The sequence below is a fragment of the Bos indicus x Bos taurus genome, chromosome 1 (assembly GCF_003369695.1).
Source record: "Bos indicus x Bos taurus breed Angus x Brahman F1 hybrid chromosome 1, Bos_hybrid_MaternalHap_v2.0, whole genome shotgun sequence".
NCBI lineage: Eukaryota > Metazoa > Chordata > Mammalia > Artiodactyla > Bovidae > Bos > Bos indicus x Bos taurus.
The window spans coordinates 99,405,288-99,430,314 of record NC_040076.1 but is presented as its reverse complement, the minus strand read 5'-3'; the positions used below and the strand labels follow the sequence as shown (position 1 = coordinate 99,430,314).

At 37.5% G+C, this 25,027-nt stretch overlaps 2 protein-coding genes across 3 annotated transcripts in view; both read right to left on the bottom strand.

The window, feature by feature from the left end:
- Positions 1-11,616, bottom strand: part of SERPINI2 (serpin family I member 2) — a 39,195-nt gene extending 27,579 nt beyond the window's left edge. Inside the window, exons 1-2 of the mRNA XM_027542032.1 lie at positions 8,433-11,616; positions 5,808-6,062 (exon numbers count right to left, since the gene is read on the bottom strand). Coding sequence (XP_027397833.1) covers positions 5,808-6,054 — 247 coding nt within the window. The 5' untranslated portion in view covers positions 6,055-6,062; positions 8,433-11,616. The remainder of the gene's footprint in view (positions 1-5,807; positions 6,063-8,432) is intronic.
- Positions 11,617-12,470: 854 nt separating this feature from the next.
- Positions 12,471-25,027, bottom strand: part of WDR49 (WD repeat domain 49) — a 168,792-nt gene continuing 156,235 nt past the window's right edge. For both annotated transcript variants that reach the window (XM_027542017.1, XM_027542010.1), the window contains one exon: positions 12,471-13,892. In XM_027542017.1, coding sequence (XP_027397818.1) covers positions 13,762-13,892 — 131 coding nt within the window. In that variant the 3' untranslated portion in view covers positions 12,471-13,761. The remainder of the gene's footprint in view (positions 13,893-25,027) is intronic.

The following is a 25,027-nucleotide window of genomic DNA, read 5'->3' as shown; positions in this document are numbered from 1 at the left end:
AACAACATAAAAACAACAGCTTCTCAGCTTTACTTTTAAGCACTCTGATTCATATCACCATTTTTTAGCACCCTAAGGTACAACTAACGACATTTTCTAAGTTAGTATAAATATTTTAAGCATTTATCTCTTGTGGAATATGCATTTTGTAAAGAAACCAGCTCTCCTACAGGAAAAAAATTGTCCACATAAATTTGAAATTTGTCAAAAATGAGAATATGCATTCAAAAAGGTTGAAGGAAACTCCCTCTTTTAGTCAAATTTAGCTCATTCTTAGTTGTTGGAAAGGTATCTTTAGAATCTCATCCTATGCATAACATGAGATATTTGTGAAGGAGGAATACTAATGAATGCTGATGAGGGCTAAGACAGTGATAAACAATCCTTTTCAATACTACTTTTATTTCAGTTTAAGAAAGAATTGCTCTCTTATAAGGAACTGTGCCTGTCCACGTTTTGAAATTTATGAGGTAACCCTTGTAATCATCTCTAGAGATGCTAAGGATCAGAATTGCCTATTTCTCCAGGTTCATGAGTCTCTATACTTTGGTTGTCTATGTAAACAAGAAAAATATTTAACCATTCCAACTATAACCACTAGCCAAATGCATCTGTTAGAGTCAGCTAAGAATTACCGTTGGCCTATACTTATTTATCGTCAGGTCATTCTGACTACAGTGTTGTCAGGAAGGTGTATGTGCTATGAAAGAATTCAGCTCCGATCGTTGCTCAGTGGCTTCCAATTTATTACCAGAGGGCACCAATATTTTATATTTCCTTCTGGCTTCATTTTGGAACTCAATCATTAAATCCAGGAACTGTATTTCAAATCCACAGTTCTTCAGAGCCTTTGTTTATTTTGAGTTAAATACTGAAAATACCACTTTCACAACTAAAATTTGATTGCATGCAATTTATCTCTATTGAAGAAAACACAAATGGTTCATCATTGGGAAATGTCCACTGAATAAAGAATAAAAGACTGAGAGGAACTTGCTATGAGGTGTCTATTGGAAATCAGATGTGTACATGTGTGTGTAAACGTTTTATTAATATCAGAGAGCTAGTAGCCCATGGAGAAGGAAATGGCAACCCACTCCAGTGTTCTTGCCTGGACAATCCCAGGGACGGGGGAGCCTGGTGGGCTGCCGTCTGAGGGGACGCACAGAGTCGGACACGATTGAAGCGACTTAGCAGCAGCAGCAGCAGCAGTAGCCCATAGGATATCTTTGTGCAAATAAGTTGTGCTCTCACAAACTGGGTGGTTGTGGGGGCACAGCATCCCCATTACCTCATATTTTGTCCAGCTGAGTGAAGGCCACATTTCAGTCCCCACTTGTCCTTTTGTTCTGGCTCAGTTGTGTCCAACTCTTTTGTGACCCCAGGGACTGTAGCCCTCCAGGCTTCTCTCTCCATGGAATTTTCCAGGCAAGAGTACTGGAGTGGGTTGTTATTTCCTACTCCAGGGGATCTTCCCAACCCAGGGGTCAAACCCTATTGAGCCATCTGGGAAGGTTCTCTTGTGCAAATTCAGCCTACATAACCACAGAACAGACTTGGAAGGTATATTGCATTACATTTCAAACTCCATGATTCCCCATTCATGGGGATATAGACACAGACGTAAACAATTTTAGATATAAAAACTTTCTTCCATATGATTGGATCTGAAGAATATGAGTGATTCTTTACAACCCTGGAATTCCTTACATAATGAAGAATGTTAATCTATTTTACTTATTTATACAATTATTTCAGATGCAATCACTTCTTGCTATTGGAAGCTGAAATATTATCTCAATAGCTGAAAAGTTACCAAGATGACTTTCTGGGTGAAGACACGAGAGCTTCTCCAAAAGAATTAATTAAAGTCAGGAATAAAATGACAAACTTTGAAACCAATTTTCAGAAGTTCATAATTTATGAACATCTTTAAAGGATTGGGAGAAAAAATGAGAGGAGGAAAAAAAGTAGTTCCAACTCATTTGTCAGAGCAAATAAATTTATGTCATGTACTTTTGGTCTAAGACTGTATGACAGTCAGCTGCTCTTTGATAAATTGCTGGACTCCGAAGTCAATGAAAAAATATAACCAATAGCACAAGTTTGGAGAATATAAAGTTATCTGCCTTATAAATTTAATTTACAGATTAACAGCTTCTTTTAGCATAGATCAAAAAGAATATATATACATGGCTCCTAATAAGCAGTAAGTTAATTTCATTTCCTAAAATAGAGCCATGGAAATCCTACAGGTCATGGAGTGAATGTGACTTTTGGTGAATGTGACTCTGGTTTGGTTGTACCAGACCTCCAAAAAACTTCTAAATTTTGGTACATGTTTACTTCTCCTGCTATTGAAAGCCTTAAGGCCAACTGTGTGTACAATGTGAGAGATCCAAAGATGAAAACAAAGGCAGTCATAGGATTATAGATTGTTTTAGCTAAAAGGTCCATGTATGCTGTGCAGTGCTTAGTCGCTCAGTCGTGTTCGACTCTTTGTGGCCCAATGACCTGTAGACCCCCCAGGCTCCTCTGTCCATGGAAATTCTCCAGGCAAGGACACTGGAGTGGGTTGCCATGCCCTCCTCAAGGGTATCTTCCCAACCCAGGGATCAAACCCAAGTCTCCCGCATTGCAGGTGGATTCTTTACCATCTGAGCCACCAGGGAAGCCCATAGAAATCATCTAATCCAAACTCATTTTATAATGAAGAATCTAAAATCCCGAGAGATAAGATAGCTTGAAAGGTACCCCATCACAGCATCATTTGGACACATAACTAAACCAGGAGTTCATGGCAGTTCTCTTTCTATAAACTGCTTAGAATAAAGAAACACCTTTAAATTAGTCTTCAATTAATAAGCAACTTTATTAGAAGCAAAGCAAAATGGAGTATTATCAGATGCTCAGTAAACAGGAGAAGGTAAATTTTGACAGATTCTTTTAGCAATGGGGAAAGAAGAGTAAGTGAGGACACTGAGAGCCCCAGTGTGGGTAGGATGCCAGAAGCTTTAAGCCCATCTGCAGAGTAAGCAGGTTATGAAACAGGTTGGTAGCAGGGAAGGCAAATATAGCCTGATTCAACAGATAGCACCATTTGACAATCAGAGGGAACTGAAGGCAGGGCCAGGACCAAGATGGGTCAATGAGACCCTCATTTTGGCATAAAGTTTAAGGAGATGGCAACATATTCAGTAATCAGGATAAACAATATTTTACTGAAATGTATTTTAAATATCAATATTAACACAGAGAAAGCCACAATGAACAAAACATAAAAATTTAAAGTAAAGGCAAGATCATAATTATTGATTTTTCTTTTTGCCCTGAGTTCCAGTATGGCCCTGCCAGGCACTACCTTCTGATCTGTTGCACCATTTGTTTTACCCTGAAATCATTTTGCATCTCTTTCGTTTCATCTTCCTGCACTTTTTTCTCGCTACTCTCCTTCTTAACTTCTTTCTAAAAATTTTCCAGAGTTTAATATTTATATTTTCTCCCTTTTTGTTTGGTCTTCCTTTTCTTTTTGCACATATTCACCATCTGCGCCTCTCTCTCTCCTTTAACAAAGTATAAGAGATAGCAGCAAGGAGATCCAACCAGTCAGTTCTAAAGAAAATCAACCCTGGATATTCATTGGAAGGACTGATGCTGAAGCTGAAGCTCCAACACTTTGGCCACCTGATGCAAAGAGCCGACTCATTAGAAAAGACCCTGATGCTGGGAAAGATTGAAGGCAGGAAGAAAAGGGGATGACAGAGGATAAGATGGTTGGATGGCATCACCAACTCGATGGACATGAGTTTGAGCAAGCTCTGGGAGATGGTGAACGACAGGGAAGCCTGGCATGTTGCAGTCCATGGGGTTGCAAAGAGTCAGACATGAACTGAGTGACTGAACAACTACAACAACAAGAGATAGCAAATTTGGTGGATTTTGTTGTGTATGTTACAAAGTTAATGTTTTATGCATATATACTCTTTCAAAGAAAATATTAAAATTTTGATTGTTGGTCTTGTGAACTATAACCCTCAGTGAATCATTTTTGGAATTAGTTCTGGGCAAGTTACTCAACCTTTCTTGGTGTCCTCATCTCTATAGCAGGTTTATGTCTGGCTCACAGAGTAATTGTGAAGAGTAAATAAAATAAAGTATACTGAGTACATAAAACAGTGACTGACTATATATATTTGATAGTTTTAGCATTGTTACTATTATGTTCACAATCCAGAGTTGTTAAGACTCCCATGTTCCTCTATAAGATGGATTCGTTTAATTTAAATTTCAAAGGCTCTAATTTTGCTAGTTTATCGTGGAATCAACTTTACATATTTTCATGAATGTTCTATTACTTTTCAAAGCAATATCATGTGATATAAATGTTTCTGGGACTGTATCGTGGGATTTACTGAAATTAACACAGACAATGAAGACTAGATCTGGAATACAGTGACTTCATTTTACATTATCCACAAAGGAGAACTCTGTCAAGTAACTTCACTATCACCAGTTTCTTTTCTACATAAAATTGCCTTTAAAATGAAGCAAATAGAACTTTGTAAATTGTTTATTCAGGAAAACAGTTTCCTAAATGTAACTACTCTATGCTGGGCTTCCCTGGTGGCTCAGTGAAAAGAATCTGCCTGCAATGCAGGAGACACGGTTGGAAAGATTCCCTGGAGAAGGAAATGCGAACCCACTCCAGTCTTCCTGCCTGGAGAATTCCATGGACAGAGGAACCCGGTGGGCCACAGTCCATGGGGTCAAAAAGAGTCAGACACAACTTAGCAACTAAACAACAGCTATTCTACGCTAGGGCAGACATACTGAAGTTAGTTACAGTTACAGTGATTAAATACCCAAATAAAAAATCTGTATATTGCCTCTAATATTTAGGATATGATATCTGACAGTGATATAAAAATTTAAAATTCAAATCATTATAGAACTTGGAAGCACAGGATAGCTAGGGAGATGGACAACCACACCTTAAGATGGGATAACAGCACTAAAGCGTCTACACAGTGTCTTATGTAGGCCATTGAGAGACTAGATAACAACTGCTCGTACACAAAAGGGTCTCTGATGAGTCATGTAAATGATTCTTTTGAAAAAATATTTAGAAGCTATTAAATAAGCTTTGAAACTGTATAAGTACATGCTTTTTCTTGGTCTCATTTAAGTGAAAAAGTTAAATTTCAATTAAAAAACTATCTTTTAAAAGCCTACAAAATAATGAGACACACAAAGATTTCTGGGTAAGGTTGGTCACTGAAGCATTTTTATAAAAGAAGTACTGGAAACTACTTAATAAGGAAAGATTAGGTAAATAAGCAATGGTGTTTCCATTAGAGACAATAAAATGCAGCAATTAAAAATATACTCTGAAACAATTGCATGATATGAAAAAACAATCAGAACACAGAAAGTGCTAGTAGAAGTATATATGTATGCATATATATGGGTGTATATCTACTCATACACACACACATGTACACACACACTGATCTCAATGAAAACTGGCCAAAAGAGGCCAGAAGAAAATATATAGACATAGTCACAATTTTTATGTATATAGAATCAATTTTTTATAAATTATTTTGGTAATATTTTCCTTAAGAAACAAAAAAATTGCTTACATTGATGATTATTTGCATTTAAAATTCTCCATATGATTATAATTTTATACCTTTCATAACTTTCAAAATTTACTAAAGTTGTATGACCCTTAGCTTCTCTAATAGTTTAAAAATAAATTTGCCCAGATCTTAACCAGTGTAAATAATCATGTGGAAGAATTTTACCAGTTGAGGTGTCCTGAAATTTTAAAGTTTTTCTTATCTGCTGTTGTGCTTTTCCTTTTGCTCCCAGTTGTACCATTCCAAGGGCCAAAGTTGTTCCAAGAGGTGAAATTATGATGTTGTTCTTATGAGATAAACCAACAGCTTGATAAAGATCCACTACAAATTCGGCATTTCTTTGAGCCCAGGGGCTTGAGGCTTGACTTCCAGAAAAAGTCAGTAGAAGACTCCACAGCAGGATCTTATCCATTTTGACCTCTGTGCATTCATTAATTCAAAATTTATTAGTTTTTTAAAGTAATCAGAGTTTATCATAGTAAGTTCAATGGAAAGATTTCTACCTATTAGAACTTTCCATCTTATTGGAACAAACTACCACGAAATTATTTTAATGCAAATTTTCAGACTAAGCATCATCTATTAGGAGAAATGGGTCATACGCTATCAGCATTTTTTACATGCATTCAACAAGCAGTATAGAATGTATTGCAGCTTTTTTTTTAATTAAAGGAGAAATTATAATTCTGGAACATTATCAACAGCAATACTATCTCTGAATAGCAATAGGATACTTTTTTGCATCTTTTCCCATGGTTTTAAATGAGACACTTGTGGCTCTGATATCAAGGGAAACTTCTGTCCAGATGATTCTAAAACAGGTAAAAGAACAAAGGAGAAATGGAATAAAAACTAAATACATTCCAGTGTGGTTTTGAACATGTAACATTAGGAAGTTAAAGTATTCTAAACCAGTTGAGTAATCTGGCTAACTTCTTACAGTAACAAGTCTCACACATTACAGAATCCTGCTACTGTAGGATGACAGAACTCCCAAACCCACCTCACCCTTTTCCAAGGGAAGTACACAAAAAAGCTCAGAAAAAACTATAAAGAAACAAAATTGCAATCAAATACAAACAGTACAGCAACAACATAAGAAAGCATTTTAAAAAATCAAAGAATAATTTGACAAATAAATTAACAAATATAAGAAAGTTGCAATTGAAAATTGTAACCAATTCACAACACTAATGACATCCTATTAAAACGCTCTCCACAAAAATTGCAAGAAACCCAACCATCTCATTACATCTGGAATAGTGTGATTTTTGCCATATTGCTGCAGACTCTAGAATAGTGACTTTGAAGTACTTGAAATTTTAAGTATTTTAAATAAATTTTTAAATTAATTTTTAAACTATTTTAAATTTAAGTAACACTAATTTTTACCTTACAAATAATATATTTTAGTAGCTTTAAGTAACTTCTAGTTTAACCATCTCAGGAAGTAACTATCTATTGGAGGAAAAAGTGAAAACCTCTGGAATAATGTTTTATTAGTCTCATATTTAAAAAATGAAGAACTATATTTCTAGTGTTCTGCAAATTATTAGGAAGGCTTCCATGACCCCTAAATGGTTGAGTCACTAAGAATCACCATTATACATAAAGATGGTCGTGGTGGTGGTGTAGTCACCAAATCATGTCTGACTCTTCTGACCCCATGGACTGTAGCCCACCAGGCTTCTCTGTCCATGGAATTTTCCAGGCAAGAATACTGGAGTGGGTTACCATGCCCTCCCCCAGGGGATCTTTCTGACCCAGAGATCAAGCCGGGGTCTCCTACACTGAGCATCGAACCCAGATCTCCTTCATTGCAGGTGGATTTTTTACCAACTGAGCCACCAGAGAAGCTCCATGCATAAAGATACTAATAGTCAATTATTTCCCAAAACTAAGCTATAAAGTCATTATCTAGATATTTCCATTTCTTTTCTGAAATGTGTAGTTAAACTCTATTTGCTTAGATATACAACTTACAAAGGAAAAAACTCTCAAAATACAAGCTAAACAGTTTTTAGAAAATAACATGTTAACAAACTACAAATATAAATATATGCTATCAAGCAAATGCCTTATTGAGAATTAAATCAGTATATCAGCTTGTGACTGGTAGTACAACAATAGTAAAAGCCAGAGTGTAAAAGAAGTTTCACATACAAAATAATTAATTTCTGTGAATCATTTTCTAATATATTCATCATCTTATGAGATTTCTGACTGAAATATCAGTTTGTAGACATGTAAGTCATCAAAATGTTATTAATATTTTTAAGTCATAAACTGGCAACTTATTTGGCATATTTTTAAGTACTTGGTTTATATTACAGTAATAAATATTATGAAGGATGCAATTTTTCCTTAGTAATAGAATCTGGGAGTTGTCCTATTAACAATCTTAATAATTAAAGTATATATCCTCTGAGCATCTGTTTTCCCAGAAAAATTTTAGGTGCTTAATAAACTACAAGCTCATGAAAAAAAAAATATGTTTTTAAAATTCACTTACCTCATTGGGTTTCAGGTTGTATCTCATCAGAAAACATGAAGGACTGGTGAACTAAGCAACCTGATAAATAGTTCTATAAGAATCTGACCTTCAAACTGATAGTGAAAATTTAAGGAAATTTTAGTCTTTATAGGAAAATAAAACGATGTGTTAATTTGACACATGTAAATTATACCTGCACCAACGTGAATTGAAACGCCATTCCTCTATTAACACTCATGGCCAAAGTTATTGCATACATACTTCATTCAAAAGCTATTTAATTTTAAGATACTTACCCCAAAATTGGCTTCTGATTACTCACTGTAATGGTACAGCTAAAATGTGCCTGCTGGGAAACACTAGGACATAGGACACCTGATCAGACAAGGCCAACTCTGTTTATCTTGAACATTGCCCAATTAATTCCTCTAAAACCAAAGCAGGTGTTCACATTTGTACAGAAGGACTAACATGACCAGGTTAATGATCAATTATGAAATATGCAAGCATCAAGGAGAAAACAATAGAATTTTTTTAATCATTAAGTTTGAATTATTATTTCATCCATTATTTCATGATTGCACAACAAACACACACACACATAGTAAGTAGAAACAAAATGTGGAAGAATGTGCCAGTGGTTGTAAATTTGCTAGTAATTAGTTCTTTTTGTTTTTTTATAGGACTCTCACATCAGATTACCAGTGTATTCCATCACAAATATTTCAGAATGCCTATAAGGAAAAGAATAAAGCTAAATCAAATCCAAAATGCAGAGACAAATTACTGCTGTGTTTACAGAGAACTCAACAATTCATCAAATTATACAATAGTCAGAGGAGTTTCCTGTGGATACAAGGCCATTTGAAGCCTTAGGAAAAGGAGTACAGTCTTTATGTTGAGCAAAAAGACCAGATTAAGATTATCGATTTACCAAATTATCAAGATATTATTAAATATAAATAATTTGATAATAAACATTGGTGTTACTTTTAAATGCTTTTAAAATTCTATATGATGTTCTCTACAAACAGGTTATTAATAAAAATGTATACATAATTGAATGGGTTTTGATCTCATTTTTCTAATTCAAATCAATCATATCAATGGCAATCAGATATTAAACACATTGGTTTATTTATCAGAGGCCTTTCTGAAAAGGAAAATTCAGTTTAGTTTCAATTAAACAAATATTCACTATTGATCACTAAATGTAATATTTCTGATATCCTTATGAGAAAGAAATACAATGAATGTAAATACTTTTCTAAAATTCTTAAAAAAAATACTTCTGCAAGGACCCTGTTAACCTCTTTCAGTGTCTTAACAGGGCAATAGCTCAGGACTGAGAAGCCTGATGACAAAGAACATGATCTCTTAATTTATTAAAATTCTTAATTTTAGCAACATTATCATGCCTCTTGGTCTACTCTGCAATTCAAAAATAAGTCTGAATGCCTAAGACTATCATTCAATCAGTGTTCTTCTACCCATGCAGTGACACCAGCAAATATCCATCACAAATACCCTTGGCTACCAAATTATTATGTCTGTACATTACTCAGGTTACAATGTGATTTACCCAGGGACAGCTCATTACTTTTCCTTCCGATGACAGAGACAGACAGTCTGTGTTAGTAAGATCAGTTAATGAAGTTGTTCGGTAAGAACCTTATGATGGAGCAGTTCAAGCAGATTGTATATTTTCCTGTCTCTTGGGGAGTAAAAAACAGTGATCATGAATTTCTCTTCCATGGTTTAAGCTCTTTTAATAGACAATAAAGATACCACAGTTGTCTGTAAAATATTGTTGCAAATCTTTAAAATATTTTCACAAACCTGCTTTTTCTATAACTCTATTTGCCCCTAGATCATTAGAGAAAAATTCATTAGTGAAAACCAGAGCATTTGCTATAAATTTGAGCAGTATCACTATTCCCACTGTAAAAAATACATTTTAATATGTGTAAAAAAGAGTAGCAAGGGTTGCAGGTTCAATCTCATTATCTTTCTTAGCATTTTATAGTTATTTTAAAGTAATTCTAAACTAAAAACTCACAAGCAAATGCTCTCATCTGTAAAGGACATGTAAGCTAATTCTTCCATGTGAGCATGGGTTAATTTCAGGCATTCTTTTCTTTGTCAGTTTGCTCTGTATATTGTGAGTGATAAGAGGAAAATGTTCTGTAAAAAAAATAGGTTAAATTATATTTAGTGTAAGTCTACACAGCACAAACAAAGCAGCCCATTGAAAATTATGGCACATCCTATTTTAATGTGACAAGTTCTTTCACTGCAGAAAAATGGATCTTAAATAATTGAACCTAAATGTTAATTTCAGAAACAACTTATAAAGTCTTAGTTCTATTAACATTTGATAGGTGAGACCCTGCTACCTGCCTAGCACAATTAGTTTCTGTAAGATATAAGACAGTAAGACATTATAACTAAATGTCTTTTTATTTTTTCCTCTTGTGTTTTTGTTCTAAATTATTAAAAAACAGTAACATTAAAAGAGACTTTCATACTCTTAAAAGCTCTATTCTCATTAAATATACTTATGAGAAAGCCTTTCTTAATTCCTTTTATACAAGAGGCCCTGAATTAATTAAGGATGGAATTAGGGTCACACACAGCATAGTGCCATGAACATATAGTAGGTTACAGAGAGAAGTTCTGTCTACACAAACCAGGCTATTTCAGAATCATCACTTCAAACAAAGTCATCTCCAGGGCTAAAAAAAGTATAAAATAGGTCTAATAAAAGAATTTCCAAATTACAACAGAAAAACTAGAAGGTTCATTCAATTTTCACTTTAGAGTCACTGCATTTTATGTGCCTTCACTCCAGAAAGCTGATGGCAGGAAAAGTGTACTCTACTTATATGCATAAAGCTGGTATGGAAAACAGTGCCTTGAATATATGCCTTCGATAATTGGTTGGATAGATACATGGATGGATGGATGTGGAAAAGGAACGTCTCAAAGTATTTGGCACCCATATTACATCTCTTTAACATCTTAATATTCCCTTAAATTTCTGGAAATAAGGCTCAAATTTCACTCCACTGTATTGTCACCAATCTATGATTCATGCTTTCAGTTAGAAATGATGGATTATCCAATCAAACCTCCCAACCAGTGCAAGAGTTCTCTGCAAACTCCCTGTGAGAGTTATTCAGCCTCTGTTTTAACATGTCAAGGAGCCCTTTGTACTAAGGCAAACTTGCATTTTTAAAAAATAATTTAGTTTGAAATACCTTAAAGTTACAGAAAAGTTGCTGTTATAATACAAAGAACAACCATCCCCTCTCTCTCTGTTTCTCCAATTGTTAACATTTCACCACATATATGTGCTCTATCTATAAACCTAATCTCTCTTTCTCTCCCTCTCTTTCTTTATCCTTTCACTGTTGCTGTTATTCAATTGCTAAATTATGTCTGACACTTTATGATACAACAGTCTGCAGCATGCCAGGCTCTTGTGTCCTCCACTATTCTCCTTTATATATATATATATATATATATATATATATATATATATATATATATATATGGGTGTATGTGTGGATAAATATATGTGGTGTGTTTTTATGTATATAAATATATAAACATTATAATTAGTACTTTCTGAATCATTTGAAAGTAAGCTGCAATCACAGTTTTGAAGTATTCCTAAAAATTTCATTCTATTATCTAGCTAACTAGTCAGCTAAAATCATGAGTTCAAACTGATATCTATAATCCAAAGCCCAAAGCTCAAGGTTCTTTCTAGTTTTCTTCCTTTCAAAATTTATAAATATCTTTCTTTCTTTCTTTCTTTCTTTCTTTGTTTCTTTATTTTGGCTGACTTGGTCTTTGTTGCTTTGCATGGACTTTCTCTAGCTGCGGAGAGCAGAGCAGTGCCTAGGTGGGTTTCTCGTTGCAGTGGCTTCTCTTGTTGCAGAGCATGTGATCTAAACGTGCGGGGACCTCAGTAGTTGTGGCACATGAGAGCATTAGTTGCAGCTCACAGGTTCTAGGATGTGGGCTCAGTAGTTTTGGCACAGGGGCTCAGTTGCTCTACGGGATGTGGAATCGTCCCAGACCAGGGATTGAACCAGTGTCCCCTGCATTGGCAGGCAGATTCTTATCCACTGAGCAACCAGGGAAGTCCTATAAATACCTTCTATAACAGTGAGATACTTGGCTCTCATGAGATGGCTGGATGGCATCACTGACTCGATGGACGTGAGTCTCAGTGAACTCCGGGAGTTGGTGATGGACAGGGATGCCTGGCGTGCTGCAATTCATGGGGTCACAAAGAGTGGGACATGACTGAGCAACTGATCTGATCTGATCTGATCTGCTTCTCAATATATTTACTAATTTATTCATTTTATTTACACAATATTTATTTACAACATAACCAATCTCTCAACTATGCTGGTCATTGCTTCTGCTCAACCCTCTTCCTTTCCATCCACTAATACCCTTTCCCACTAAATTCCCCCACCCATACTCTTGGGTCTAGTTTATCTCTGCTGGGTTTTCTCTCAGGTCCTCCTACTTTCTTTCCTAGCCATGCAGCAGGACTGCTGCCAACAATTCTGTATCAAGATGAGAAATGAATATGGGAAGGAAAGGGGAAATAAGAAATCTTTTCAAGTTTTAACAAGGATTAGGAAGCAATTCCAGAATCTGCCCTCTTACAAGTGTGCCCATCAGTTCTACTTCTACTCTCTTTCTTCAAGGCAGCTTTGAAATGTTTGAGAATAGTTTGTATCTCCCATGAATTCTCTTTCATAAGCCAAACCAAATAGTCCCTACTTGACCTTCCACATAAAATGAGTCTTTTATACAACCCAGTCTCCTATTTTTTTCCCTGAGGCCTTTTCCTCTTTGGCTGTGCTATGCCACTAAATTTTAGAGTACAGTATAACAAAGTATAAGGAGGGCATGGCAACCCACTCCAATAGTCTTGCCTGGAGCATCCCCATGGACAGAGCAGCCTGGTGGGCTACAGCCCATGGAGTCGCAGAGTCGGACACAACTGAGGGACTAAGTACTGCACAACACATAACGAAGTATAGAACATATGCAGTGATTTCTCAATAAGCACCTGGAAGATGGCCGTGTCATTAAAAAATTAATAGTAATAGCTGTTACTGACAAGGTTTAATTGCATTATCAGAATCATTGTTTAAAACAAAAAGAGCATAAATAACCCTGAATGCTTTTCTTAGTCAAGTTTATATTCTCTGTGTCAGTACATATTTAACTTCAACACAAACTGATTTTACAATGAAAATTGAACAAACATATTTGTCTACAGGAGCAACAAGAAGTGTGACTGGTTAGAACACTGTGTTCTGGAATTGTTTAGAAAAAAATGTGGAACTTTTATATAACAACATGAGAATAGACACCAGGTGCTATTGTCCCCTCTTTAGTCATATTTTTCTGTTAAAAAGGGAGAGAAATTGAAATGTGATGGATAAAAGCAGCACTTAAACACTGTTTCAAAATGAAGTTTCCTGGAGTTCAAATATAGAGTAAAAGAAAGGAGCAATATTCTTGATTCCATTTTTTGTGCATTTTATACACATACTTCACGCGATGATGAAATATTTATTTTTCTTTCAATTACAATGGTTTCTTATTTCTTTTTATCTTCACTTCACTACTTGTTTCTTGACATAACTGCTTGGCTCTTCTTTCATGATCCAGAATTTCTTTGGGGAACAGGTTTTTCTCATCAAATATTGCTTTCAATGCTGCAAAATGGTGTAGAAAATGACATATAAATTGTGCTTGGTAAAAGATCCAATTAAATGAAATAGTGGGGAGAAATTTTCAAATTTCACTTCTTCTTGAAATGTGGATGTTTTCAAACCAAGCGTCTCCTGGGAAATTTTTCTCTTAAACTTCTTCTATTCCTTTTAATTCAATTTAAATTTAGAAGTTAAATTTTAACAGACTTCATCTATTAATGTATTTATATCATGATAGAGATCTACCATTTAACAGGAAAAGACTAAAGAAGCTTGCATTTTCCATTTTTGTTTTTTCATCTACTTAACAATGATCAAGGACTCGTACAAAGCAAAGAACAAATTATTCTGTATTGAAATAAAACAATTAAAATCGTCAAAACACAGTGTGAATGCATGACTAAACAAGTACATCTGCCATTACATCATTATAGGATAGTTTGATCTGCAGGGATCTGTGGCTTCAGAAGACAGCCAAATTAGCCCCATGAATGGTTATATGTGTTAGTGACAAGCAGGAGGAAATTGTGCCTTGCACTCCAAAAAAATTTTTTTGGCTTTTTGCTAAATTTTGTCATTTTAACAAATGCTTGTTGAATATACATTACGTACTATGCTCAGGTATAAATGGGGCACAAATATGACTAAGTCACAGGCTTCCTTCCAACTGGTAGAAAGTGGGAGCTGTAGCCAAATAACCAAAATATCATCTATAATAGGATCTGTTCTAAGAGAATATGAGCAATGTAAACGGTGGTTAAACACATAATGAGATTGTAACAATACACAGAGATCAGAGAAAAGATTTTAAGAATTGGATGCTATTTGAAATAGACCCTGAAGCCCAGAGAGAATTATCACTGATAGCGAGGACTATGGAGATGAGGAAACATTTGCAAGGGAGAAAAGGAAAGCCAACTACTGGGGTCAAAGTAAATACAAGTATGGAGAAAGAGAGCTACTCTTCTGGCCACTCTGAGTAATTCAGAAAGATCTAACAGAAGTGTAAGATATATAAAACAGAATGATATTTGAGCTGGACTGAGGGCCACTTTAAATACTAAGCCAAAAAATACAAAACAAAGAAACTACATAGACATTAAAAAACCTCACAGTATAGAAGCATCTTTATACATTTGGATTAAAAAAAAAAAGAAAACCCAAACTCTCCACTTCCCATACAAACATAACTATAAAAGTCGGTATCTTGCCTTCTTTGTTCTTGGATATTATACAAGAACAACCAGGAAAGTAAGAGGAAATAACTGCACAAATTCTATGTTTAGCAAAACCCCAAAGTAGACCTAACCTGCAGCCTACAAACCATGAAGAAGGGCAGCAAACAGCAGAGACTGGACAGAAGTTACAAAGATAAATTGCTAAGTATGGAGAGAACAGCAGCATTTCAGAAAGTGCTGGCAAAGAGACGCTCATTAAAGATGAGGAGCTCACCCTGCGGTCCAAACACTGTATCTTTCATTTATACCTATGGATGCTACATGGGGTGAACAAGGCTGGAAGCTGGAAGCAAAAGGTCTCCCCAAGCTCTCATGCGGTTCAGAGAAACATATGAGGAAGAACTATATAAAGAATCTCACCTACAAGCCATTTCCTGCTAAAGAAGACCATCTCTACAGGTTATAAAACTTGAAGGCCACACTGATCACATGTCCCAGGCTCTCAGCCAGGGACCTACTACAAATTTCAAGTCTATGAAAACCAACCTCATTAAAGATAATTAATTAAAAGGGTAAATTGAAAAAAAAGAACAAAACTGGCATAGCATGGACACAAATGTATTATAAACCAAATTAAAGTGAATTTTTAAAAGAGCAGCAAAACTCATCAATATGAATATCACCACCAGGAACACGTTGCCAGTAGACAAATATTGTTACTAAGAATTTTGAGACAAACTAAATTTCAAAAATTGCAAAAAGTGCTTATCTCTGTATGGAAGATCACAGAGCAAGAGTGAAAGAACTCAGGGAAGAGATGAAGACACAACGGGAAATGATGAAAAGTCAACTGGCAGAACTTAGGGGAAAAGAATACCAAAGTGAAAACAGACTGCAGTAACACAATGGGAAGCATAGAGTATCCAAGTGAGAAAAACAAATACGAGGAGATGAAAATCTAAAAGAATAAATTAGAGGGAAATGAGAGATGTTGAAAAAAAGATCCAGCAAGCATAAATGGGATGAGTCTTAAAGAAAATGTAAGCAGAAATATTTTAAAGCATTATGTAGTAAAACTACCCTCAAATAAGAGACGACCTGACATACAGAAAAGATCTGCTGTTGATCACCTCTTCAATAGCCTTGTCTCCAAATAGAGTCACATTGTGAGATGCTGGGGGCTAGGCACTTGGGGAAACATAATTCAGCCCATAGCATGTATTTTGGAACGTTCAAGTTCCAATGAAGCTTCAGTCTTGCCTCTGCATGTTTGGTAACTTAGTTCCAAACATAATCACAGTTTTATTAATATGTCTTCACTTTTCCAAAATCCCGATCCCTTTATTTGCTGGTAAATTTGATATTTCTTGGTATAGTTTTATGTTTTGTATAGCTTAGAGACAGGCAAACTTTGTTACTGGCCTGAGACAATTTTTTTTTAATTGTGGGAAAGATGGAGTTTGGTGATATCTCTAGTGGAAAGAAGGAGTTGGGGGCAAAAAAGATATAAGTAAAAAACCTAATTTTTGTTTTAGTCTGGGGGGAAAAAAGACATACCTTGTGTGAGAAATAATAGACTCAGAATAGCCAAAAACAATAGCAAAATCACTAGTTTTTAAAGATAAAGACAGAATCACTTGAGAGTCAAACCTCAATGATCTAGTCACTCAAGTGAAGAGAAATAAATGTCAGGCATTAGATATCTTCAAGACAGAGCAACTTCCACAAGATAAGCAAGCAAACAATATGTGAGGTATGAATATGACAAACATCCAAGCTGCCCTTCAACTCTGAAAACTATCAATAGTTGCAACATGTGGGGATTTCAGGGGTTACTGCTCCCAACAGTATTTTTTAGGAAATTACTACAACACAAACTGAGAAATGACTGTGGAAAATATGGAAATAGATATGGTGGTGATATTGAATGTATTTAACATTTAAATGTATCAGTTCAGTTCAGTCGCTCAGTCCTGTCCAACTCTTTGTGATCCCATGAATCACAGCATGCCAGGCCTCCCTGTATCCATCACCAACTCCCGGAGTTCACTCAAACTCACATCCATCGAGACAGTGATGCCATTCAGCCATCTCATCCTCTGTTGTCCCCTTCTCCTCCTGCCCCCAATCCCTCCCAACATCAGAGTCTTTTCCAGTGAGTCAACTCTTCGCATGAGCTGGCCAAAGTATTGGAGTTTCAGCTTGAGCATCAGTCCTTCCAATGAACACCCAGGACTAGTCTCTTTTAGGATGGACTAGTTGGATCTCCTTGCAGTCTAAGGGACTCTCAAGAGTCTTCTCCAGCACCACAGTTCAAAAGCATCAATTCTTCAGTGCTCAGCTTTCTTCACAGTCCAACTCTAACATCCATACATGACCACTGGAAAAACCATAGCCTTGACTAGATGGACCTTTGTTGGCAAAGTAATATCTCTGCTTTTGAATATGCTATCTAGGTTGGTCATAACTTTCCTTCCAAGGAGTAAGCATCTTTTAATTTCATGGCTGCAATCACCATCTGCAGTGATTTTGGAGCCCCAAAAAATAAAGTCCAGCATTGTTTCCACTATTTCCCCATCTACTCCCCATGAAGTGATGGGACCAGATGCCATGATCTTAGTTTTCTGAATGTTGAGCTTTAAGCCAACTTTTTCATTCTCCACTTTCACTTTCATCAAGAGGCTTTTTAGTTCCTTTTCACTTTCTGCCATAAGGGTGGTGTCATTTGCATGTCTGAGGTTATTGATATTTCTCCCGGCAATCTTGATTCCAGCTTGTGCTTCTTCTAGCCCAGCGTTTCTCATGATGTACTCTGCATAGAAGTTAAATAAGCAGGGTGACAATATACAGCCTTGATGTACTCCTTTTCCTATTTGGAACCAGTCTGTTGTTCCATGTCCAGTTCTAACTGTTGCTTCCTGACCTGCATATAGGTTTCTCAAGAGAAAACTTGTCCAAGGTAAGGAGCAGTGGCTGAGATATCCCACATTCAAGGTAAGAGAAACCTAAGTGAGATGGTAGGTGTTGCAAGAGGGCATCAGAGAGCAGACACATTGAAACCATAATCACAGAAAACTAGCTAATCTGATCACATGGACCACAGCCTTGTCTAACTCAATGAAACTAAGCCATGCTGTGTGGGACTACCGAAGACAGACAGGTCATGGTGGAGAGGTCTGACAGAATGTGGTCCACTGGAGAAGGGAATGGCAAACCACTTCAGTATTCTTGCCTTGAGAACCCCATGAACAGTATGAAAAGGCAAAATGATAGGATACTGAAAGAGGAACTCTCCCGGTTGGTAGGTGCCCAATATGCTACAGGAGATCAGTGGAGAAATAACTCCAGAAAGAATGAAGAGATGGAGCCAAAGCAAAAACAATACTGAGCTGTGGATATGACTGGTGATAGAAGCAAGGTCTGATGCTGTAAAGAGCAATATTGCATAGGAACCTGGAATGTTAGATCCATGAATCAAGGCAAATTAGAAGTGGTCAAACAGGAGATGGCAAGAGTGAACGTTGACTTTCTAGGAATCAGTGAACTAAAATGGACTGGCATGGGTGAATTTATCTCAGATGACCATTATATCTACAACTGTGGGCAGGAATCCCTTAGAAGAAATGGAGTAGCCATCATAGTCAAAAAAAGAGTCTGAAATGCAGTACTTGGATGCAATCTCAAAAACGACAGAATGATCTCTGTTCATTTCCAGGGCAAACCATTCAATATCACAGTAATCCAAGCTTATGCCCCAACCAGTAACGCTGAAGAAGCTGAAGTTGAATGGTTCTATGAAGACCTACAAGATCTTTTAGAACTAACACCCAAAAGATATGTCCTTTTCATTATAGGGGACTGGAATGCAAAAGTAGGAAGTCAAGAAACACCGGAGTAACAGACAAATTTGGCCTTGGAATATGGAATGAAGCAGGGCAAAGGCTAATAGAGTTTTGCCAAGAGAACACACTGGTCATAGCAAACACCCTCGTCTCACAACATAAAAGAAGACTCTACACATGGACATCACCAGATGGTCAGCATCAAAATCAGATTGATTATATTCCTTGCAGCCAAAGATGGAGAAGCTCTATACAGTCAGCAAAAACAAGACTGGGAGCTGACTGTGGCTCAGATCATGAACTCCTTCCTTACTGCCAAATTCAGACTTAAACTGAAGAAAGTAGGAAAACCACTAGACCATTCAGTTCAGTTCAGTTCAGTCGCTCAGGCATGTCCGACTCTTTGCAACCCCATGAATTGCAGCACACCAGGCCTCCCTGTCCATCACCAACTCCCAGAGTTCACTCAAACTCACATCCATTGAGTCAGTGATGCCATCCAGTCATCTCATCTTCTGTTGTCCCCTTCTCCTCCTGCCCCCAATCCCTCCCAGCATCAGGGTCTTTTCCAGTGAGTCAACTCTTCGCATGAGCTGGCCAAAGTATTGGAGTTTCAGCTTGAGCATCAGTCCTTCCAATGAACACCCAGGACTAGTCTCTTTTAGGATGGACTAGTTGGATCTCCTTGTAGTCCAAGGGACTCTCAAGAGTCTTCTCCAGCACCACAGTTCAAAAGCATCAATTCTTCAGTGCTCAGCTTTCTTCACAGTCCAACTCTAACATCCATACATGACCACTGGAAAAACCATAGCTTTGACTAGACGGACCTTTGTTGGCAAAGTAATGTCTCTGCTTTTGAATTTGCTATCTAGGTTGGTCATAACTTTCCTTCCAAGGAGTAAGCGTCTTTTAATTTCATGGCTGCAGTCACCATCTGCAGTGACTTTGGAGCCCAAAAAGATAAAGTCTGACACTGTTTCCACTGTTTCCCCATCTATGTCCCATGAAGGGATGGGACCAGATGCCATGATCTTAGTTTTCTGAATGTTGAGCTTTAAGCCAACTTTTTCACTCTCCTCTTTCACTTTCATCAAGAGGCTTTTTCAGGTATGACCTAAATCAAATCCGTTATGATTATACAGTGGAAGTGGGAAATAGATTTAAGGGACTAAATCTGATAGACAGAGTGCCTGATGAATTATGGACAGAGGTTCGTGACATTGTACAGGAGTTAGAGATCAAGACCATCCCCATGGAAAAGAAATGCAAAAAAGCAAAATGGCTGTCTGAGGGGGTCTTACAAATAGCTGTGAAAAGAAGAGAAGCGTAAAGCAAAGGAGAAAAGGAAAGATATTCCCATTGAATGCAAAGCTCCAAAGAATAGCAAGGAGAGATAAGAAAGCCTTCCTCAGTGATCAGTGCAAAGAAACAAAGGAAAACAACAGAATGGGAAAGACTAGAGATCTCTTCAAGAAAATTAGAGATACCAAGGGAACATTTCATGCAAAGATGGGCTCGAAAAAGGACAGAAATGGTATGGACCTAACAGAAGCAGAAGATATTAAGAAGAGGTGGCAAAAATACACAGAAGAATTGTACAAAAAAGATCTTCATGACCAAGATAATCACGATGGTGTGATCACTCACCTAGATCCAGATATTCTGGAATGTGAAGTCAAGTGGGCCATAGGAAGCATCACTATGAACAAAGCTAGAGGAGGTGATGGAATTCCAGTTGAGCTATTTCAAATCCTAAAAGATGATGCTGTGAAAGTGCTGCACTCAATATGCCAGCAAATTTTGAAAACTCAGCCGTGGCCACAGGACTGGAAAAGGTCAGTTTTCATTCCAATCCCAAAGAAAGGCAATGCCAAAGATTGCTCAAACTACCGCACAATTGCACTCATCTCACAAGCTAGTACAGTAATGCTCAAAATTCTCCAAGCCAGGCTTCAGCAATACATGAACCATGAACTTCCAGATGTTCAAGCTGGTTTTAGAAAAGGCAGAGGAACCAGAGGTCAAATTGCCAACATCCTCTGGATCATGGAAAAAGCAAGAGAGTTCCAGAAAAACATCTATTTCTGCTTTATTGACTATGCCAAAGCCTTTGATTGTGTGGATCACAATAAACTGTGGAAAATTCTGAAAGAGATGGGAATTTAAATGTATAAGTGAGATTAAAACAGCATAGCCTCGGATGACAAATTAGAAGGCAAATGCCAGATACAATTAACAAAAACTGGGAAAGTAAGAAAGAAGTTTCATTTTTGATAATTCAGTAACAGCTGAGAGACAAGGGACTTAAACCAAGTCAAGTGATAGCAGCAAAAGCAAATTTAACAGAAGCACAAAGATCATATTACTAAATAAAATTGTGTGGTGGAAGAGGGGGAGGAGAATGAAGAAACATGTTCATTTTATCATCAGTTAACATGAATCTAATTGTTACTGTCCTAGAAAAATAAAGTACTAGAAGAATTATATAAACCTCTGACTATAAAGGTACTACCAATACAAATGTATAACAACCCCCCAAATAACAATAAAGAAAAAGATTACAGGTCCAGTGAAAACTTCAGCATCATGGGAGAGAGAATTCTCACTGAATAATGTTTTATACGTTCTAATATTTGGGCAGTAGGACCATACGCTGTTTTTCATATAAGAACATATGTATATGTTGATTATTTGTTTTTGGCTGCACTGGGTAGTTACTGCTTCACGCAGGCTTTCTCTTGTTGTGGCGATTGGGGGCTACCGTCTAGTTGTGCTGCATGGGCTTCTCCTTGGGTGGCTTCTCTTGCTGCGAAGCAGCGGCTCTAGATGCATGGGCTTCAGCAGTTGCAGCACGTGGACTCAGTAGCTGGTCGGGGCTACTGGGCACAGGCTCAGTAGTTGTGGCACCTGGGCTTAGTTGTCCCAAGGCAGGTGGGATCTTCCCTGACCAGGGATCGAATCCATGTCCCCTGCATGGGCAGGTGGACTTTTATCCACTAGGCCACCAGGGAAGCCCTATATTTTGTTAATAAGACAAAATGCAACCTGGACCTACCTCATCAGCAAAGCTAAAAATGAAAACACTTTCCATTGCCCTAATACCAGCAACACAAGATGGTGTGGATTCCTGCCAGTTCGTAGTTGATTCTGTCATCTGTGCCTGCAGGTAAGCACTGTAGCATCACAAGGCATTCTGAAGGCCTCAGAATTCTCCTGAGGACCACTGTGAAAGCCAAAACGTTGCTTTTGAAATAAACACTAGTATTTTGCTGAGATGTATCACAACTAGATGGGGAACTTTCATTGTAACTGACTGGTTTTGGGGACCATTCAACCAATAACGAACCAAAAGGCCTTTGTAAGTTCTTGTCAGGGATAATTTATTTATTTATTTTTGAGTTAAAAAACAAATGAATAAAAATTCATATGCAAGGTTGGATATCTATTTCCTGGGCCTTCTTTAAGAAAATGAACAAAAAATTACAAATACAAAATTATTCATAAAAGTGGCTATGTATTTAGAATGAGAAAATAAATCTCAACAAATTAATGGACGCTTTGTAGAGCTGAGTCCTTTTCGTCTTCAGATTTCTTTTACAAAAGGCACCTGAAATGTTTACCTGGAAATGATCCCTGCTTGCAATCTGACTTCCTCTCCTTACCCAGAACACCCTAAAAGTCCTTGCTGTTGCTGTTTTTCAGTTGCTAAGTGGTCTCCGACTCTTTGTGACCCCATGAACTGCAGAACGCCAGGCTTTTCTGTCCATCACTATCTCCCTGAGTTTGCCCAAACTCATGTTCATTGAGTCAGTGATGCCATCCAACCATCTCATCCTCTGTTGCCCCCTTCTCCTCTTGACCTCAATTTTTCCCAGCATCAGGGTCTTTTCCAGTGAGTCAGCTCTTCGCATCAGGTGGCCAAAGTATTGGAGCTTCAGCTTCAGCATCAGTCCTTCTAATGAATATTCAGGACTGATTTCCTTTAGGATTGACTGGTTTGATCTCCTTGCTGTCCAAGGGACTCTCAAAGCCTTCTCCAGCACCACAGTTGGAAAGTGTCAATTCTTCGGTGTGCAACCTTCTTTACAGTCCAACTTTCACATCCATACGTGACTACTGGAAAAACCATAGCTTTGATTATATTGACCTTTGTCAGCAAAGTGATGTCTCTGCTTCTTAAAACACTAAGTTTGACACAGCTATTCTTCCAAGGAGCAAGCGTCTCTTAATTTCGTGGCTTCAGTCACCATCCACATTGATTTTGGAGCCCAAGAAAATGAAATCTGCGACATTTTCACACTTTTCCTATCTATTTGCCATGAAGTGATAAGGTAAGGCAAGGGTTAGTCACTCAACTGTGCCCAACCCTTTGCACTCCCAGGGATTGTAACCCACCAGGCTCCTCTGTCCATGGGATTTTCCAGGCAAGAATACTGGAATGAGTTGCCATTCCCTTCTCCAGGGGATCTTCCTGACCCATGGCTTGAACCCCAGTCTCTTGCATTGCAGATGGATTCTTTACCATCTGAGCCACCATAGTGATTGTAACTCCTAATATTCACAGGGGTGTTTGTGGATAAAACTTATATAACTTAACCTACATTAGCTTTACTAACTCCTTTATGTGGCAAAAGTCATGTCATTAACCTAACACCTTCCAAATGAATAATGGTCCTCAATTCATCTCGCTATTCAGAGTAACAACACCTGCTGGATTCATGGCATAATGTTTGCATATGAGTGAGTCTGCCATGGATTATGATACATGTAAGAAACCATTATCCATTTATTGAACCTCTTTAAGATTATAAAAGAATATCTTTAACCTTGCTCTGATGACTCGTTTTCATCACAGACTCTTCTGAAGACTCTTCTCAGTTATTCAACCAAACACTAATCTAGGTGTTGCTCTGTCGAGGTCCAGCCCCGGCTGATCCAGGGAGTTCGAAGGGGAGACGGCTTCGGCGATCAGGATACGATAGCTTTAATTAAATATTAATTAGAGATATAAAGAGTAATAGAATGAGGATAGCTCAGCAGGAAAATTCAGTGGAGAAAAGAGTCTGAATAACTTGGTTTACGTGGAAAGCTAATAAAATTCCAAGGCAAGGAATTTACGTCACCTACGTAGGCCGCAGGCGTCCTCCCATTCTCCCGAAGGAGAGGAGACACTAAGGCCTCCCCGGTCAGATCTTAGAAGCCCAGGCATAATTAGTAGGCTTGACGAGCCTCCACGTTCCAGATGGGGGTTCAGCCAGAAGGTGAGAGAAAGAACGACATGGGGAGACCAGTCTTTCGAGGAACTGATCCCGTTTTTTATTTTTCCAGGGTCTGTTTTTATACACTGAGATGTTATACAAAAGTCATGCGAGGTCAGCCGTCCTGACTTTTATTAAAGTCAGGTGTTTCATACAGATGTATACAAAGGTCTTAGGGGTGTTACATCATCTTCTGGCCAGGGGGCCTGCTGACAATTTATGACCCTCTCCTTGTGACAGCAGTCAGTCAACCAGAACACTTATTTCTCCAGGGGTGATTATTCTTAAAACAGATGCCACCTTCCGAAGGCACCAGATAAAGTTACATTCCTATAGGGTGAGGTGTAGTGGGTTTTAATTAAGGAAAGAATTTGCTTAGCTTAAGGTCTAACATGATTAATATCAAAGGTTAATACTTATTTCTTCTATATATTCATTAATGTGTATAAGGGCAGGGGATGTAGAGATTTAGCAGTAAACATTGGCTCAACAAATGAAAAACCCTTCACCAATACAATTTCTAAACAGCCCACTATACTTACGCTAATAGTTTTCTAACTTCTCTAAAGAACCTGTTTTTAGAAGGTTTAAAGCATCTCGTGCCTCTCACGGTTGGGAGCCTGTGAGCAATCACATGTGGCCAGACAAGCCTGTCAGGCAGGCTAGAGAACCTTCAGAGTTTGTAGATTGAAACACTCCTAACACGCCCAGGAATTATTATTAACTGGAGCTCTAAGTTAAGTCCTTCTCCGAAAGAGGTGGTGGGGGACAGCCCCCCGTAAAGTCAGAGGTGTAGGTGAGAGCACAAAGTAGTAAAATAGGCAGACTCTGGTTTTGGGTGTAGATGCTCGAGAATTTCC